Below are 18,253 nucleotides of genomic sequence, written 5' to 3' on the forward strand. Positions count from 1 at the left end.
CAGAGCACTGGAACAGGCTGCCCAGGGAGGTTGTGGAGTCTCCTTCTCTGGAGATATTCAAACCCCTCCTGGATGAAGTCCTGTGTAGCATGCTCTAGGTGAGCCTGCTTTAGCAGGGGGGGTGGACTAGATGATCTCCTGAGGTCCCTTCCAACCCTTACGATTCTGTGATTCTGTGTGATTCTGTGAAACCAGCAGGGAAAGGACCTCCTGAACTGGGGCGTCACTGGTGTAGGTGCAGCCAGGGCAGGAGGAGCTGTCGGCGAGCCCTGGGTGAGGCACCCTGGCCAGGAGGTGCATATGTGGAGCACCCCTTGGGCGTTGTGTATTGGGAGGCTGGGGAGTGAGCTGTTATTTTGTTGACTTTTTTTTTTTTCTTTTTTAATTAAACAGATTCCCATAGACTCTTTGGAGGGAGCAGAAAGACAATCTGTGGGTAAAAAAAACCAATCAGCTCTTAAAAAGTTGGGTTTAATTACAACGATGCCACTTACGAGAGACAAATTGATAGGTGGTTATATTTGTCATGTTTAATTTCAATGAAAAAAATCACTTGTTTTAACAAATACAAAGCCAAATGGTGTTTATAGAAGGTATTTTTATCTGGAGTGTTAGGATATATATCAAGCTGTAGCTACAAAAGAGGTTTGAAAGGACTTCACGTCACACTTGCTGGACTAAAGCCCTTTTCAAACCAAGCTTTTCTTTTACAAGTTAGAATAGTGTATGCTTTTTAAGACTAAGAAAGCAAATCAGGATTATATATTATCTTAACTTCATATACTGCTTAACCAAATAATTTTTTAGCCGGGCCTTAAAATAAATAGGCTTTTCCTTTCTTTCTTTTTTTTTCTTACTATATACCAAAATGTTCCGTTTCTGATCTTAGTACCGATGCAGAGCTGCTGGCAAGATATGAACATCCATGAGCGCTCACTGCAGGTGGAGGCTGCTGGGTTTGTCATGGCAGCAAACCAGACCATTAGGGTGCCTGAAAAGCTGGAGGCTTTACTACAGCAAACCTTCTACTCCATGATTAAGTTAGGTAACCAGTGATAGAAACAGTCCTGATCAGGTGATTTAGTTGAATTAAATGCTTGGACTCTGGTCTGCAACTTCCAAATACGGAGCTATTTGGAAATCCATGCACAGTTTCTTAGTTGCTGTCCATGTTTTTGCCGAACTTCTCAGTAACAGCATGTTTTTAAGGAGCGGGACAGTTAAAAACAGGGTTGGACTCAATGTCCAACCAGGACTTTCCAAGAATAGTCTGTCTTATACGCCCAGATTGCAAGAGAACGAGACCTTTGTAGTGAAATGCCACGATGCCAGAAGGTGACTTACCCACTCGGTGCCTGGGGGCGTGGGGGAGACTGAAAGAATATAGGATCGGAGAATCACAGAATTGTTTGGGTTGGAAAAGACCTTTAAGATCATCAAGTCCAACCATTCCCCTAACCCTGCCATCTCACCACTAAACCCTGGCCCTAAGCACCTCATCTGCCCGGCTTTTAAATCCCCCCCAGAGATGGGGACTCGACCCCTGCCATGGGCAGCCCCTTCCAGTGCTTGACAGCCCTTTTGGGGAAGACATTTTTCCCAATGTCCAACCTAACCCTGCCCTGGCACAACTTGAGGCCGGTGCCCCTCGTCCCATCGCCCCTTCCCTGGGAGCACCCCCCCGGCTCCTCCCTCCTCTCAGGCAGTTGTAGGGAGCGATGAGGGCTCCTCTCAGCCTCCTCTGCCCCAGGCTGAACCCCCCCAGCTCCCCCAGCCGCTCCCCAGCAGCCTGGGGCTCCAGACCCCTCCCCAGCTCCGCTGCCCTTCTCTGGACACGCTCCAGCCCCCCCAGGTCCTTCGGGGAGGGAGGGGCCCAACCCTGACCCCAGCATTCGAAGGGCGGCCTCCCCAGTGCCCAGGACAAGGGCATGGTCACTGCCGTGCTCCTGCTGGCCACACTATTTCTTTCTATATTATTCTTCCTGGAAGATACCTGGTTTTCTGGGGAAATAAGCTGTGCAGGAATAGGGAACAGGAGCGTAGGGTACAGGGCTGTTGACTAAGTTGGGCAGGACATTGGGAACGATAGCTTTTATGCAACAAGGAACCAAGGGCCGCAGTTGCGTTGTGCATCTTTTCCCACCAGAGGAAAAAATCTGGTGGCACTGAGATACATTAATATGGCTTATTTAGGACTTTTCAAAGCAAGATGGCATTACTCATCTCCCTGCTGTACTGACAAGGATGCTGGAAGCTGCGATGAGTCCAGTGCTCGTTTGCTTGACACTTTTTCTGCTGCTGACTCCGAAACCTGAAGCCAGCGCTCCCTCCAGAATATCTACTGTATGGCTTGGGGGTGCTGGGCTCCCTGCTGAGCTCCCCACGGCAGGGCAATGTATGTTGGCTCCCTGGGAGGGTACCACGGCAGCCAGCCAGGCAAACTGCTGGATATCAGCATTCCCTCATTGCACCGAGCTCCTGGCAGGAATCCCAAAACACTTCGATTTCAACAGATCTCTGCTATTTTGTTCTGGGTTTTCATCAAAACCTTTTTAAATGGAGAAAACGCCAGCCGGCCAAAGCTAATCCTGATTTCTATTTTCAGCTCCAACTCTTGCTAAAACCTCCGCCTGCTTGTTCATGTGTGAAAGCGGTGCCCGAAGTCTGTACAGAGCCCAACGCAAGAACAGGCAAAAAGGATTGAAAATGGGAATGATGATACTTCCTTCTCCAAGCTGTTGCAAAGGCTTTGTTAATCATTTCACAGTGCTTTAGGCGTAGGGTTGGATGTGTGGATGCTCGCTCAGTAAAATGTGTATCCAACACTGACGGTCCTTGTGCCATTCATATTTATCATCAGTAATGATTCAGGCTCTTGAAAAAATCATGTGCAAATTACATGTTCTATAGCTTTAATTTCCCGTTGCTAACAAGGGAATGATTTGCAATTTCTTGTTTGTCCTCCTCTGTGCCGTAGCCTGGAAGCATCAGTCACCACGCTCACAAGCAAAGCTGCCTTTTTTGTGTTGTCTAGTTTCTACATCTCATGGCTTTCCGCGTTTCTCTCTAAAACCGACTTTCCGTGAACCTGAACGCATGTGTACCCTAGGGTAGGGTTTGAAGCAGATAAGCCTCTCGGAGACGTAGTTACATAGGACCAATATATGTTTATTGCAGTAGAACAAGAGGATCAGTCTGTGATGTTTGAGAACCATGGTTTTCCCCCAAAACCCCTCCTAGAAACCTATAGCCAGACAACTGGTTTTCTTAGCATCGTTTATATTGAATGTTCAAATTCTGGCTCTGCCTGTCTTGTTGGTGCTTTTTCCTCCTCCTGTATCTTCCCTTTACCTGAGATGAGGCTTTTTATTCTTTAGCAGCATCGTTTCGTTCTGATTCCTTTAGAATAAATCACAGTAGGTGCAGTATGGTTGGAGGAGGGGCGGGACAGAAACCTGCATCTCCTTGTAGCCAAGCAGTGGGCAGAATAACGAAAGGCTTGATGAGTTCAAGTAGGCTTTATGAAGATCCAAAAGCAATTTGGGGATGTTTTCCCAGAACCCATTTGGGCTGTCACTGTAGTATCTGAGCATATCCATTTTTGTGGATTTATCTTCCCCGTCCCCTGCAATGACGTAGGAACGCTGTTGCTTGCTTTGATAAATGGAGAAGAGAGAGCATGACTTGTGTAGGGTTATGTGCCAAGCTTGTGGCAGAGATGTGCGTTGATTCCAGATCATGCATGGCTCAGGCTCCTTCCAGCCTCCTTAGGTTAAAAAAGGAGCTGAACTTCTGACACAGGAGAAACGTTCAGTGCTGTGAAAAGGTAGAGAAACAAGCAGTAAGGGAAGTACAGCCGCCTGAGTGTCACTGTTGTGCTAATGGACCCCTAGTGAAAACCAAATACCTTGCTATTGCTCATCTCAGAGGATGCTGCTAAGTACTTCAAGCACAGCTGTCATTTGTTTAAGGGTTTATTTCAATTTAATGCTTTGGGCTGTGTGGTATAGCAGTTCTAGGGTCACCACCAGTCCTGCGTGGTGGTTGCTGTTGGGTCTGGAGGGGAGAGATGAACCACCGGAGTCAGCCACGGTCAACCAAGCTGTTGCTGCTGACCATAAGATTTTGCTCATCTTCCCAGCCTAAGTGAACGGACAGTCATGCCCATCCTAGATGCATGCTCGAGAAGCTGGTCAGTGTAGTATATGAACATACAGGACCATGAACAGGAGTGATAAAATGTTGATATTAAACTTTCTTTTCCCTACCTTCTTGAAACAGCTGGTCAAAGGGCTGCAGCAGGAGCTGAACAGGCTATACACACTTTTCTGCTCCCGGAATCCAGAGTTTGAGGAGAAAGGAGGGAAAGTCTCGATTGTGTCCCACTCGCTGGGCTGCGTCATCACCTACGACATCATGACTGGCTGGAACCCGGTCAGGCTTTACGAACAGTTGCTGCAGAAGGAGGAGGAGGAGCTTGAAGACCCTTGGATGAGCTATGAGGAGCAACGTTTACTTGAAGAACTTTACATAACTAAACAACGGTAATGCATCCACTTCTCATTATTAAAGGATAAAACCACATCCCTAGATGACACCCTTTGAGTGTTTCCAGAACCCACCATGGCTGTTATCGTTTGTGGCTGATGTTCTGCTGGTGGTGAATGGCAGTGGTAAATGCTAAACACAGGACTGAGCAGGCACAGGGAGCTGGCACTGCTATAGGAGCTCTGAATCCATGTCCTATGAGCTGTACCAGAACCAAGCGACTAGCTACTGCTCGCTGACCAGATGCGCTGGGAGCAGATCATAGCCAGGAAGAAAAGGAGGAGGTCAGGCCATTACCCCTCCAGATACTTGAGGAGAAACACAACCAAGTAGCTTGCGGGTGGGCAGTGAGCTGTAATACTGAGCAGAACCTGAGCAATGAAAGTCCTAAGTCTCTAGAGGAAAATCGGAAATTTTCTCCTAGCTTCAGCTTGGAAACTGAGTTCCACCAGCTGGACACAGATGTTGTGATTGGGTTTATGGGGTTGCTACTCTGCTGCGGACCATTTACAGCTTCTTCCTGCTGCCTTCTAGAAATGTTGATGCTGTTGGGAGTGTGAAGCAGCACTGCCCACTGTGACAAACAGGATCTGGGTTTCAGCACCTTGCAAGCGTTGGTAGGGATTCTCAGTGTTAGGGGACCTCGTAGATCATCATGATGTCTCCCCAGTGTTAAGGTGACTTCCCTGTTCTAACCTGGATATCAAGGTGCTACGAGACACCCATAGATAGAGAATCCAATAATAGCAGCTTGAGCTTCAGTCTTTCCAGTGGGAGGTGAGGATAAATCATGGTTGCAGTTCTTTTTGGTTCCTTCTTGAAACCTGTCTTAGTATTGGCGGTACCTTGGAAGCATTAATATGGCATCAGATCTCCTGCAGTGCTTGAAATCAGTACGTGTGTGTTGTGGTTTAATCCCAGTTGGCAATCAAGCACCACACAGCTGCTCGCTCACCCTCCCCACCTCCCCAGTGGGATGGGGGAGAGAATCGGAAGGCAAAAGTAAGAAAACTTGTGGGTTTAGAAAGAACAGATTAATAATTGAAAATAGAAAAGTAGTAATATTCGAAATAATAATAATAATAATAAAGACAGAGAGAGGAGCAAAACCCAGGAAAAACAAGTGATGCAACCACTCACCACCCACTGACTGATGCCCAGCCCAGCCCCGAGCAGTAATCACTGCCCCCTGGCCAACTTCCCCCAGTTTATATACTGGGCATGATGTCATATGGTATGGAATAGCCCTTGGGCCAGTCTGGGTCAGCTGTCCTGGCTGTGCCCCCTCCCAGCTCCTTGTGCACCTCCTCGCTGGCAGAGCAGGGGAAGCTGCAAAGTCCTTGACTTAGTATAAACAGGGCTTAGCAACAACTAAAACATCAGTGTGCTATCTCATTCTTCTCATGCTAAATCCAAACCACAGTGCTGTGCCAGCTACTAGGAAGAAAATTAACTCTATCCTAGCCAAAACCAGGACAGTGTGTAATCAGGACATCTCTATCAGCTGCAAGGCTGGATAAAGCATGATCTTTCTGAGCAAAGGGAAATAAGAAACTTAATAAGGTTGTCCAGCGGTAAGATGACCCTTCAGGCATATCACTAGCAAATGATCAGGGAAAAATTACCATTTTCACACTCACGCTCCAGCTGCTTAGGCATCTTCTGAAGTGTGTCATAGAATCATAGAACCGTTTAGGTTGGAAAAGACCTTTAAGATCATCAAGCCCAACTGTTACCCTAACCCTGCCATCCCACCACTAAACCACATCAGGTTGCATCCACAGCAATCCAAATAACGTTTGACACTGGCACATCTGTGTAGCTAGAGTGGCTCTCCATTTTGTGAGCCACCTTAGTGCAATTCAGTCTGAAATAATAGAAAATATACTATTGACATCATATAACTGCTGGATTTCTAGTGGTTTAAGGATGGCAAACACGTAGAGGATTTCTGGAAATGCTTATGCCTGAGTAGGGTGTGTCGTAGCATGTATTGTAGAATAACATACATCCAGCATGTGGGGTTGAGTATCCAAACCCTTTGACAGCAGTTCACCAGAGTCAAGACTTCTGCATGCCTTTTTTTTTTAAGACTGAATCATGCTCATTAAAGCACACAGACTTTTTTGAAAGTACTGCTCTTTGGGAAGTTTCAGCTCCAGACTTGCTTCTTTTAACCAGGATGACAGCTTAACGTACTTGTTTCCATAATGCTCTTGTGGAACCTGAGGAAATTGTGTTTTCCAGCTCTGAAGAGGGCATAATGCTCTAGGGCTGGGGCTGGACAGTTTTCCTGGTCCATATGAGGTGCTTTATATTGTAGGTGCTTTTTCCATTCAGGCTAACTAGAAGAACAGGTCAACAACTTTTTTTAATGATAGTTGAAAGGGTGGGACACTGTTCTCCAGATATTCCACAACAATGCAGAACTCTATAATGCTTGGGCATTGAGGTTTCCTGTAGCTCTGTTTTTTTTTTTAAAAAAAAAAAAAAACACAATGCAGAACTCTGTAATGCTTGGGCATTGGGGTTTCCTGTAGCTCTGTTTTTTTTTAAAAAAAAAAAAACAACAACAACAAAACAGGTGATTTGGTTGCTAAAACACCAAGGAAACAAGAGGTGAGTCCCCTGCTCTGAAGGAAGGAGGGTGGGCAAATGCTTGGGGTGGTGACCAAGGGAACTGTCATGTCTTGATTGATTCCTTCTGTGGTCAGAGAAACAGGATTTCACATACATTGATCCTTAATCAATTGGACTGCCTCCATGAAGTACTGACGCCATCGCTTTCTCTTCCCAGCAGACAAAACTGTTGGAGCCCCCAGGAATGAAAAAAATGCCTGTTTGGATCAGAGAGGTTAAGCCTGCATTTTTTATTGGATCTCAGAAAGATCTCTATTTTCTAGGTTGAGAGAGATAGAAGAGAGGTTACATGGGTTAAAGGCATCCACCGTATCAAAACCACCTGTCTTAAAATTTAAGGTATGTATGTTCGAGAGGTTTTTTACTGAATGTTCACCTTGCTGTAAAAATACATCAGCGATATGAGTTACTCCACTTTTTTTTTTTCCACGTCCCTAGACATGATGTTGATAGAACAATTTTAATGTATTGGTTGAAGTGTGTGTATGTGTATATAAACATGCTACTGTATTCATATATTATTATTTATTACAAATATGCATGCTTATATGTAAATATATAAACCTGTATATGGATTGTTATTATATTATACACATGCACACAACTATGTGGGAAGGTAAAAGCCATTTGGCAAATTACATTAAGCAGGCATCTTAAACAATTTCACTCCTACTTTGTTGACTAATCCATTTTCCTTAGGGACTACTGCTAACATGTCACATCTCTGAGCAAATCTGATTGAATTTCTTCCAGCAGTGGATTTTCCTTCCAAATGACACTGCTTTGACGGTTAGCACCAGTTACTTTTTAGTCTCATGAAATAGATTGCTTGCTAATCAGCTGTATAAATTGCTACCATTTCCTATCACGGGGAAAAAGCATTTTCCAGCTTCTTGGTGAGATGCGCAACACTTTTTTAGTTGCTTGACTATATCCTGAAATATTACGCTGTAAAAATGTGACGTGATAGATGAGAAGAAAATAGGTTATTGTTTCTTAACTTGCCATTTTTCTTTCCTTCTGAGTTCAGAAGGACTCCTAAAAGCCAAGGTCAATCTTGAGCCATAAAAAAGAGGAAACTAACTATAATTCAATTTGTCATAGCCTTCTCCTTTTCATCGCTGCTCAAAAGCATGTATCGTGCTATTATCTCTGCCATCAAGGAAGCTGGAGTCAGGCTGATACTCCTCCAGCCCTGTGAAAGATTATTCTTCGCTCAGTTGTGTTTTAAACTGAAGATTTTTTGAACAGATACTTTTTAGAGGGAGCAGGAAAGGAGGGGAAAAGAAAGGGGTAAGAAGAGAGGACTGTCTCAACCCAAATTACTGCTAGGTCGTTTTCCATTGCGTTCCATTCTCCATTTCCTTTTTCTTACCCTTACTGAAAGGAAGATGTTTTGTTTCTATGAAGCTTTACACTCATGACTCCCATTGCTGGAGTACCGTGCCTGAGACAGCTCCAGGGGAAGAGAGGCTTTCCATGAACGTGATGGCAAAGTGCTTCTGCCGAGGGAAGATTTCAACTGGATGTCATCGAAAGATGATTGCTCATCAGCAAGCCAGCCCAGCTTGCTGAGGGCGACTACCCTGTTGAAAGAGAACTAACTGCTTCGTAGGTACCAACCACCAGCACCTTGGCTCTTCATGGCAGACCGGAGCTCTGGTTTGATCATGAGTTGCTATTATGAGTGCTTGATGGGCAAATGACTTCGGTCTGTGTGACACAGGAGACTGGAGTCTTTGGTCACTGATCTCCTTAGGGGAGAGTATTACACGACGAATTGGGGATGTACAGCTGTAATGAAAAAGGCTAGCCACTGCCGATGCCTCTTTTATGGACTGAAACAAATTAAGCTTCCCAGGATGAAAGTTGCAAGTCCTACATTAAGCAGAGATAGCTTTTGGCAAGACAAGTGTAAGAATAAATACAGCAGCTAACTTGGCTGGTATTTAATATTAGGAGAAATCTCTGTTTAACTGACCCATTGGAGGGGAAAAAAAAAAAAAACACCTTGAAGATCTGGAGTGTTTTGTACTCTGATAATGTATTGGACAAGCCACCAGAATGAGAACTTGAGGATGAGGTATCTTTATGGCTCGCTCTCCTCCACTTCTCCTCAGATGGCAGAATTGAATAAACTGCTAAATCATTAGGACCTGCGTGGGTTAAAAGCAAAGCCAACACCCCGTTGTAAATGTAAAGCTTAGAAGCTCAGCCTTCTCCCCACCAGCTGTGTAAGAGGAATCGGAGTTAAAGGCTAAAGGGGCTGAAGAACATGAAAACATGTGCAATACCTACCTCTTTATGATGCTGTGCTGCGTGAAAATAACGGTGTCGTGGGATGATTTTCAATCACGGTAGGGAAGAGGAGGGCAGGACCTACCTCAGTTGCTCCCTAGTACTGAGATGGAAATTCATTTAAATCTGGGCTCGTCAATGTGTCAGCCCAAAGTGCCTCAGGATTCCTTAGCATTTCTCATTCACCCAGGGTTACACAAACTTTTCTGGAAGAAGGTCCACTTGACCTGGTGGTTTCTATGTAGCATCATCTGACAGTGGTGTCAATGTTGATAATAGCTATCACAAATTATTTATAAGATGCTAGTGATTTACCACATGTACAAGAACTATGGGAGTTTAACAAGATGCTGATATGCAGCCTTATCTGAGAGGAGGAAGCCTTAACCTTTATGCAGAAATGTGCCGTAGTAGCTCAACATGCAACCGCCCAGTTAAATCCCCCGTGTAATACTGGTATTAAGGCTCTGTTCCCTTTGCTAAGGCTGCAGAACGTTCCTGGGTGCAGGAATGGGCAGCAGCTGCTGCAGAGGTCTGTGTCTCCTCACTCTGGGAGGATGTTTGGGATCCTCCAGGCTGAAAGGCAGCACAGAAACATAAATTATTATCCCCTTCCGTGTCTTCTGTTTTAACATCACCACTAAGCACATTCATTTGTTCCCCATGCTTCCCTATGCACAGAAGAGCTGTGCTGCCTCACTTCTATTGGCTCATTTGGCTTTTTTTTTTTTTATTAAATTCTGAAAATACTGCAGTCTTAAGTGGGATGGATGACTGTTTGGCTCAGCTCCTGCTTAAAATACAAATAAATTCATTAAGTCTTCTGTTTATGAATCATGCCCAGGAGAAAAGTGCTATCCTGAAAGGTCACCTTCTTAAATATTTCTCCGCTGTTGTTAAACATTTACAGGAGTATATGTGAAGTGGCCCACTCCTGCTTCTAGGAGAATCACCAACATTAATAAATGTTTTCCGGAATGATTTTAGTCCTCTATTCCCAGTAGGTTTCATGGCATGGCAGTCTTCTCTTCAGCCACTTTGCAACAGCGCTGAGAGTCTAATGGCTGCAATTTAAAGGACTTTATTTTTGGAAGATTTACTGTTGGGTTTTAGCATTCACTGCTTTGGTATTGGTCTGGTGCCACCTGTTAAGGTACCCACCAACTGGTACTTTGTAGGGCATTTCCTGAGATGGAAGACCATGTCGAAAGGCTTGTGCTTGTAAGAAAACACATAGCAAAGAACAGTGCCCTCCCAGGAAGAAAGCATTGGTCTGTGGACACTGTTAATCCTGTGTTTATCAGCAGAAACAATGGGACAAAAGCCAGGCACCACGTAACCACGGAAGCTCTTGACCCTTTGAGATTTTTGCCTGATCTGTAGTGACCTAAGGTGAATTTCGTGAAAACATCTTTTAAGCATCTGCTAGCAAGTCTAAGCTGGCAGTCACTTTCTGATTTTTTGCTAAAGTAGAAAGGCTGTAATTGTGTACCCCAGGCATTCGATACAGGAATATCAGATGCACAGGGCTAAAGGTTACTTATTCAGATTAAAGGATTGCACTGTCAGTATATGTTTTTATTGTATTTGAAGATGAGAAAGCTTTTTGTCCAAACTGCAGAAATGTCAGGGTCTCTGTAAAGCTTGATTATAAGACAGAAGAGCAGCTTTGTACGAGGCTAGGGTGACCATATAGATGGCAGAGCAGTGCTTTGCAACATAGGACATTGAATAGCTGTGCTGAAGACCTAGATTATTTTTTTTTCCCATTGAATTGGGACTTGCACATTCTTTTGGAAGGAAGAGGTGGGGTGCCAGTGCCAAGTCAGAGGAGGAGGAATGTTTTGGGCAGTTCTGGAATCTGCTAGATGAAACGGACCATTATTTCTACACCCTCGCTCCATGTGTTGACGTATAGCAAAGGCACATGGGAATCCAAGCATCCTCCGATGCACTTAGCAAGAACGCAGCAGTTGTTCTTACTGGCTAAGTAGCAGCACACTAGGAGTTGCTCAGTTGTAGTGCCCTGCAAACTGGGCGCGACTGTTGGGAAAGTTGCAGTGAAGGTCTGAGAACGGTAAAATTAATTTCTCTTTTACGAATATATTCTAAAGGTTAAAAAGTAATTTTGACTCACGAAAATATTTTTGACTACAGAGTTTTACATTTGATGTTTCTAGGAGACGATGTCTGAGGATTGGTAATGGGATATGAAGCCATTCACCTCTAGGTCACTGTTGAATCCCGGCCCAGGTTGGTAGTGACCAGAAGTCGTTGCCACTGATGCATGTTCAGTGACCTCTGTCAGATGGGTGAGCCGTTGCAGTTCAGGTTCACTCAACTGCCTCTCGGTGTTAAAGGCAGCCCTTGTAGAGCAAAAAGTCATGGTAGCTTTGGGCGGCATGCGAGCAGCCCGTGGAGTCGCTCAGGGCTGTACCTCTCCTGGGTAGTGGCTCCTCACATGTGACGTGGTGGCACTTTTGACAAACAACATTCCGTTCACTCAGCACTAGGTGTTTTTAAGAGGTTGTACGTAACATCAGCCTGTATGTGTGTGCGACTACTGTGAGTATCCTCTAGGTTGTCTTTAGTACTCAGTGTAGCTTGGGTTTCTACTTCATCGCTGGGTGTGTGTAGCAAAACAAATCATGGTGTACTTGGTTAGGGTAAGATAAGGAGCTGTGGTAAGCTTTGGGAAGTTTTATGAGACATCAGACGTCCATCTTGTGAAACTCATCACATTTCCTTAGCATTTTCCAAATTCTTCTTGCTCCAGCCTTTCCAGTGTTGGTGGACCTCTTTCAGTTCAAATATCTGACTTGTTTTTCAGTTTTCCAACTACATAGCACCACAACGTGTAACTCTCTTCTCACAGCAAATAGGAAACCTAACTTTCATGTTGTAGTATGTATATTGTAGTAGTCTTCCCCTTTTGACTTACTAAAACTATACGAGTCCCTCAGTTGAAACTGAGGTATCAGTTGAAAGAGAGAAATGAAATCCAGCCATGTTAGACAGCATTATTTCCATCCTTATTAACGTGGATGAAATCTCTCCTTAGGTTGAGAATTTCTTCTGTATGGGATCTCCATTAGCAGTGTTTTTGGCATTGCGTGGCATCCGTCCAGGAAACAGCGGTAGTCAAGATCATATTCTGCCCAGAACAATTTGTAACCGCTTACTAAATATTTTTCATCCAACAGATCCAGTGGTGAGTTTTAATTGCCGTTGCAAGCTTTTACCTTGACTATTTTTAAGCATCAGCTGTGTGATAATGTGTGGTCTTCAAAGCGCGCAAATCAGCGCAAGAATGTTCCAGCACATGAATATTTGTTGATGATTATTGTACAATGTCTTGGGTTTTGTAATTGTAGAATAACAGTTTCTACAAATAATTGCCTTAAATATCATATACTTTGCTTCTCTTTTCATATTAATAAGCATAAAGTTCGAGATGACTCTGCTTTTTTTTTTTTTTTTCTTGCAAAGGTGTAAGAAATAATCCTGCCTGGTCAAGTTCCAGCTTGTGTTTAACTTGCTGACTTCCATTAAACATAGGATCATAGAATTGTTTAGGATGGAAAAGACATCACCTGTCCAAAGACACTGCTGCTGTTACAAAAGGCTTCGCAAGCAGTTTACAAGAAAACCAAAATACACTGGGTTTTATCCCAAGAGGTCCAGCGTAACAGGTTGTTAGAGAGTGGGATAGCACCTGGGAGGGCAGTTTTGGGCATAGCTTTGCCCTGTCCTTATCCTCTTCCGTAGGGAGCCGGCATTCGCTGCTACAAAGGCAGGATGCTGGACCTTTGATCTGGATCACCTTGGCAACATAGAATCACAGAATCACTTAGGTTGGAAAAGCCCTTTAAGATCATCAAGCCCAACCGTTACCCTAACCCTGCCATCCCACCGCTAAACCCTGGCCCTAAGCAACATCTTCGATGCAAGCTTGATTTGGGATTTCGTGCTTACTGCAGAATGGTAATTTGGGGATAATTTTGTGTTTAAACTCTACCTGAATCTAAGTATATTCAGAGTTCAAGCCAAACATGCTCATCTCACGATCTTGGTCAGCTCCAGCTACTCCAAACCCAGAATTTTCCTGGGACATGTAGGACGATCGCTCAGGCTGCAGTCTGTGGTCCCACTCCGCAAATAGTAACTTCACTTAGTTATAAGCTAAGGAAGTGCAGGATGCTTTTTCTACATCTTGAGTAAACAAAGAGAAAGAAAGAATGAAAGAATGAATGAATGGAAAATTACTATTTTTTTTTTTATAAGCACACCAAATCATGGTTTGCACAGGGATCAATGAAGAGCCGTCAAACAAAATGTTTATGTAGCCAGTTCCTCCCTCTCTGCTGCGCTGGGCAGGATCAGTTTAACCATATAATAAAGTTTGCTCTGTCGATGCACAACAACAAGCATTTGTCATCAGTAACTGGTGTGTTCGTAACAACGTGTGGTAGGCAATGGGGCAGCTAATGCATCTTCCAGGCTGTGAAAATACAAGTGAACCAGAACATAACGCCACTATTCTGTCACTTTCTAGGCTTCATTCGTTACAGATATTACGGATTTTTGGTCGGAGAGGACTCTGTATGGGAAGGGAATGTGATTTTTCAGTTTTGCCACTCAGGATTTTCTTTTCCCAATTACTCTTGCAGGCCTATAGATTAGAACCTTTAATTCTGAAACACTACAGCAACATTTCGCCTGTCCAGATCCACTGGTACAACACTGCAAACCCTCTACCTTATGAACATATGAAGCCAAGTTTTCTCAACCCAACAAAAGAACCTACCTCAGTTACTGATAGCGAAAGTGTTTCGACTGTACCGAGCCCAACTACTTCACCGGTCATGGTTCGACGCCACTACGGGGAGTCTATAACGAACATAGGCAAAGCGAGTATATTAGGTAATTGTTCTTTTATATCCTTTTTTTCCCCTCTTTTTAACATAGGACTTCTTGTAGAGCTTCGCTGTTTGCAGTGCAACCGTAAGCAAGCTGTTCCTGGCTGTTTCGGTTTGTTCCGGATAGGTGTATGGCTTGTTTTAATCCCAACTGATACTTACTTTGAAGAAAAGACGGTTTACGTACGCTGGAGTCAAGGCTTTCAGGGAGTGGATGCGGGTCAGGGAGTTTGTGCTGTTGCTGCCTTATTGTTGCCTGCCTTATCAAAGTAACATCCTGGTGATTCAATGGTTTCCACTCTACTTCCTGGGAAAAGAAAAAAAAAAACTTGTTTTGTGACTGCATCTTCTGGTATTGGCAAATAGGAGAAAAATCACCCTATGTATGATACTACAGTTCCATGTAACTCATGATTTTACAATGAGAAATTCAGGCTGGTTTAATATGAAGTCTGTCCCCTTCTGGCTTTCTGATTCAAAATAAACCCTGGTTTAACTGGGCTTAAATTCACTTCACTGGAGCTTATATTTGAGCAAGTACTTGCCTTTTTTGTTGACTCAAGGCTTTTCTTTAGCTCTCTATGTGGGATTTGGATGAAGGCTAATGTGACCTAGTGCCAGGAATCCTCTCAATCAAACAAGTATAGAAAAACAGTTTAGTCCTTAAATGGAAATAGGTGGTATTTCAAAGCCGCATTGCTTTTTGACATGTTACTATAGTAACTTTAATGTCATGTCCATAAGGTGGCAGCAAAGTCAGGAGAAAACATCATGGATCTGTACTTGACTTTTCTACCCCTCTTCCTGAGCAACCAAACCTGTCCTTTTAAAGGATGGTATAGCACTCCTGAATGTCTGTCAGTGCTATGCCAACATAAGGACCCTTAACGGGAGGACTGTCTTAAATGTCCTGATGGGGTTATTATGTGTAGAAGGCACTAACGTCGTTATAAAGCATTTTTTGTCTTAATCTTGGACTTTTTATGAAAGAGGAATTACAACATAACCTTAAAAGTACCAGATTTCTTGCTGCAGAAGTGCTCTTATGTACTTCTGTTCCTCTAACTACAGTTTCCAAATTACAGCCTTTGCTTGCATGCCAGATTATTCTCATGATAAACAGTGTACACGTAAGTCAGATAAGCTGCTCCCACCCTAGAAAAGCATGAATAGTGTTTTCCTTCATCTGTCACTCAACTCTAATTGATGGGTGCTACAGTGAATTTGATTTGCGGTTTGATTTAGCTGCCCTTGTGCTTGCTTGTTTGTTTTTTCTCCATGCTGAACGCAGGAGCTGCGAGTATCGGGAAGGGCCTCGGCGGGATGCTTTTTTCAAGGTTTGGTCGATCTAGTACAACCACCCCACAGACGCTCGAGACGGGAAAAGACGGAGCTGAGGGGGACGACAAGAAGGCCACAACTGTGGGGACGCCGCCTTTAACGCACAGCAGCTCGGGCTTCCTCGAACCCGCAGGTTAGCGATGAGCCCACCTTACAAACCCCACGGAAACGAGACCTTTAGTGGGCTGCATCTGTGTGTGGTGGGAGGCTGGAAATGCCTTATCAGCGTATGCCGCTGCCTGATTTTGGTGGTTCACTCTAAAGTGATAAATATTGAATCCATTCCCGCTTTTTTTAATCTCTTAAGACTGACCAAGGACTGACTCGTTGTTGTCCCTTTTATCCTTTTTTCTTTCAAAGGAGTTCTATCTGTAATATGTGTTCATACATACATGTACACCACTCACTTGTATACACACGTATGAGTTTTGGCTAACGAGATCTGCATATCACTAGTTCCTAGATTCCCACTAGGAAAACCAGTATAATTGCTGCAGAAATCCCACTCACCATTTATCGTAAAATGGACCTATTTACAATTTCCCCATGCATTTGCAATTCTGAAGCGATCTGGATTTAAAGGCACATATGAATCACAGAATCCCAGACTGGCAGGGGTTGGCAGGGACCTCGGGAGCTCACCCAGTGCCACCCCCCTGCTCAAGCAGGCTCACCCAGAGCAGGGGGCACAGGACAGCGTCCAGGCAGGGGTTGAATATCTCCAGAGAAGGAGACTCCACAGCCCCCCTGGGCAGCCTGGGCCAGGGTTCCGTCACACTCAAAGTCAAGAAGTTCTTCCTCTTATTCAACTGGAACCTCTTCTGCTTCAGTTTGTGCCCATTGCCCCTTGTCCTGGCGCTGGGCACCACTGGGAAGAGTCTGGCTCCATCCTCGTGACCCCCACCCTTGAGATATTTGTACGTGTTGATGAGGTCCCCTCTCAGCCTTCTCTTCTCCAGGCTGAACAAGCCCAGCTCCCTCAGCCTTTCCTCCTAGGGGAGATGCTCCAGTCCCCCCATCATCCTTGTTGCCCTCCTCTGGACTCTCTGTAGGAGTTCTAGGAGTATGACGGGAAAGAGAAGCTGCCCTTGTCCTGATCTGAACCACTCAGAACAGAAAGCACAATTTTAGCAGCTGGGGGGTTTTTTTGGAAAAGTATAGGTACTTCCTTTACAGAAATTCCTACTTCATTTTATTTCTAAACCTCTCATTGGCACTGTTGCGAGGCGGAGGTTTTTTGCAATCTAAGGAGTCACAAGTGTGTTGTATCTTGTGATAGCGTTCACATGATAACGCTGCTGGCCGTTCATCACTGCTAATTTCAACAGATAACCTGCCTGAGTCAGTCGCTGAGGACAGAGACTTTGTTTTAAACTTGAGGAAAGTAGCGTGGCATGGCAGAAAATATTGCGGAGCTGCCGATGAGGTGCTTTTGGGGAGGGGGGTTGGCATGTCATGGGCCTTCTGCACAGTTCCTGCATCCCTCTCTGCTGAGAGCCCGGCCCTGCTCCACGGAAGGAGGACGTGGAGCAGAGGCCGGCGAGGCTGCAAGCAGAATGATGCAATCCGCCGCCAAAGTATTTGCTTCTGAGAGGGCGGCCGCGCGGCTTGTGGTGGGGCTTGGCTGCCTCCCAAGCTCCTGTAACGGCCTCTCGTCAGAGGGAGACCGAGTCGATCGGGGCGTCCTTCCTGCAGGGCGACTGCTTTCTGAATGTCCGTGTCCTCATGGCAATGACTGCGGTTGCCTCCCGGTGTTGGAAGGCTCCGACTCCCTCTCCTTGCTGCCTTCGCGAAGCGCTGCGATGCTCCTGTGAAAAGACCAAGGGGGGTGGGGGGGGTGGTGTCGTCCCCCGAGAGCCGCTGTGCCGTGACCGCCGAGGCGGCGCTTGTGCGATGCTCCCTTTGTGCGCTCTCCGAGCCAAGAATTAAAATTCCTTGAAACTGGCTTTGAGAAATGGCCGCATTTTTTACTCAATATGGGGTTTTGGCTTTTGTAGCTAAGCAGGCTTTTAGTCTTGTCCTTTTTATTCTCTTGCTCCTTGTAGAGATTTTCTAACCGCTCCAGTGCCTTAACAATAGGTTAGCCATTGGCCCCGTTAAACATGCAGTGAAAATTGCTTTGAATGTGGTATTAATCAAAGCAGCCATTGAAATGAAAGGATAACTGCTGAGATGGATTTGGAATAATCTGGAAGCAAAAAGGGCCAGTGCTGCGTAGGGACGGCTGGTTTTCAGAAAGGGCTTGTAATATCGGGTGTAGTCTCCGTGTATAGCCACTAAAGAGGCGAGAAGTCCGTTTATTTCAGAAAGTTCTGAGCATCCCCCATCTGCAAGTCAATGTTTCCTAACGGGGCCTCAACATTTGCTGGTTAATTCTGTGTAGTTATCACAGGGAGCATAAATAAATGTGTTTATGTAGTTACTATAAGGAAAACAGCTGCTTAAAAAAATGCCAGCTTTTCCAAGTTTTAGTTTTAATTTGGTTTTTTTTCTTTCCCCTGGAGCAA

General features: G+C 44.8%; 1 protein-coding gene across 1 annotated transcript in view; it reads left to right on the forward strand.

The window, feature by feature from the left end:
* Nucleotides 1-18,253, forward strand: part of DDHD1 (DDHD domain containing 1) — a 43,861-nt gene that overhangs the window by 25,075 nt on the left and 533 nt on the right. Inside the window, exons 5-9 of the mRNA XM_035890727.1 lie at nucleotides 4,282-4,544; nucleotides 7,452-7,527; nucleotides 12,548-12,697; nucleotides 14,157-14,409; nucleotides 15,697-15,879. Coding sequence (XP_035746620.1) covers nucleotides 4,282-4,544; nucleotides 7,452-7,527; nucleotides 12,548-12,697; nucleotides 14,157-14,409; nucleotides 15,697-15,879 — 925 coding nt within the window. The remainder of the gene's footprint in view (nucleotides 1-4,281; nucleotides 4,545-7,451; nucleotides 7,528-12,547; nucleotides 12,698-14,156; nucleotides 14,410-15,696; nucleotides 15,880-18,253) is intronic.

The sequence above is a fragment of the Egretta garzetta genome, unplaced genomic scaffold (assembly GCF_000687185.1).
Source record: "Egretta garzetta isolate BGI_Z169 unplaced genomic scaffold, ASM68718v1 scaffold3, whole genome shotgun sequence".
Lineage (NCBI taxonomy): Eukaryota > Metazoa > Chordata > Aves > Pelecaniformes > Ardeidae > Egretta > Egretta garzetta.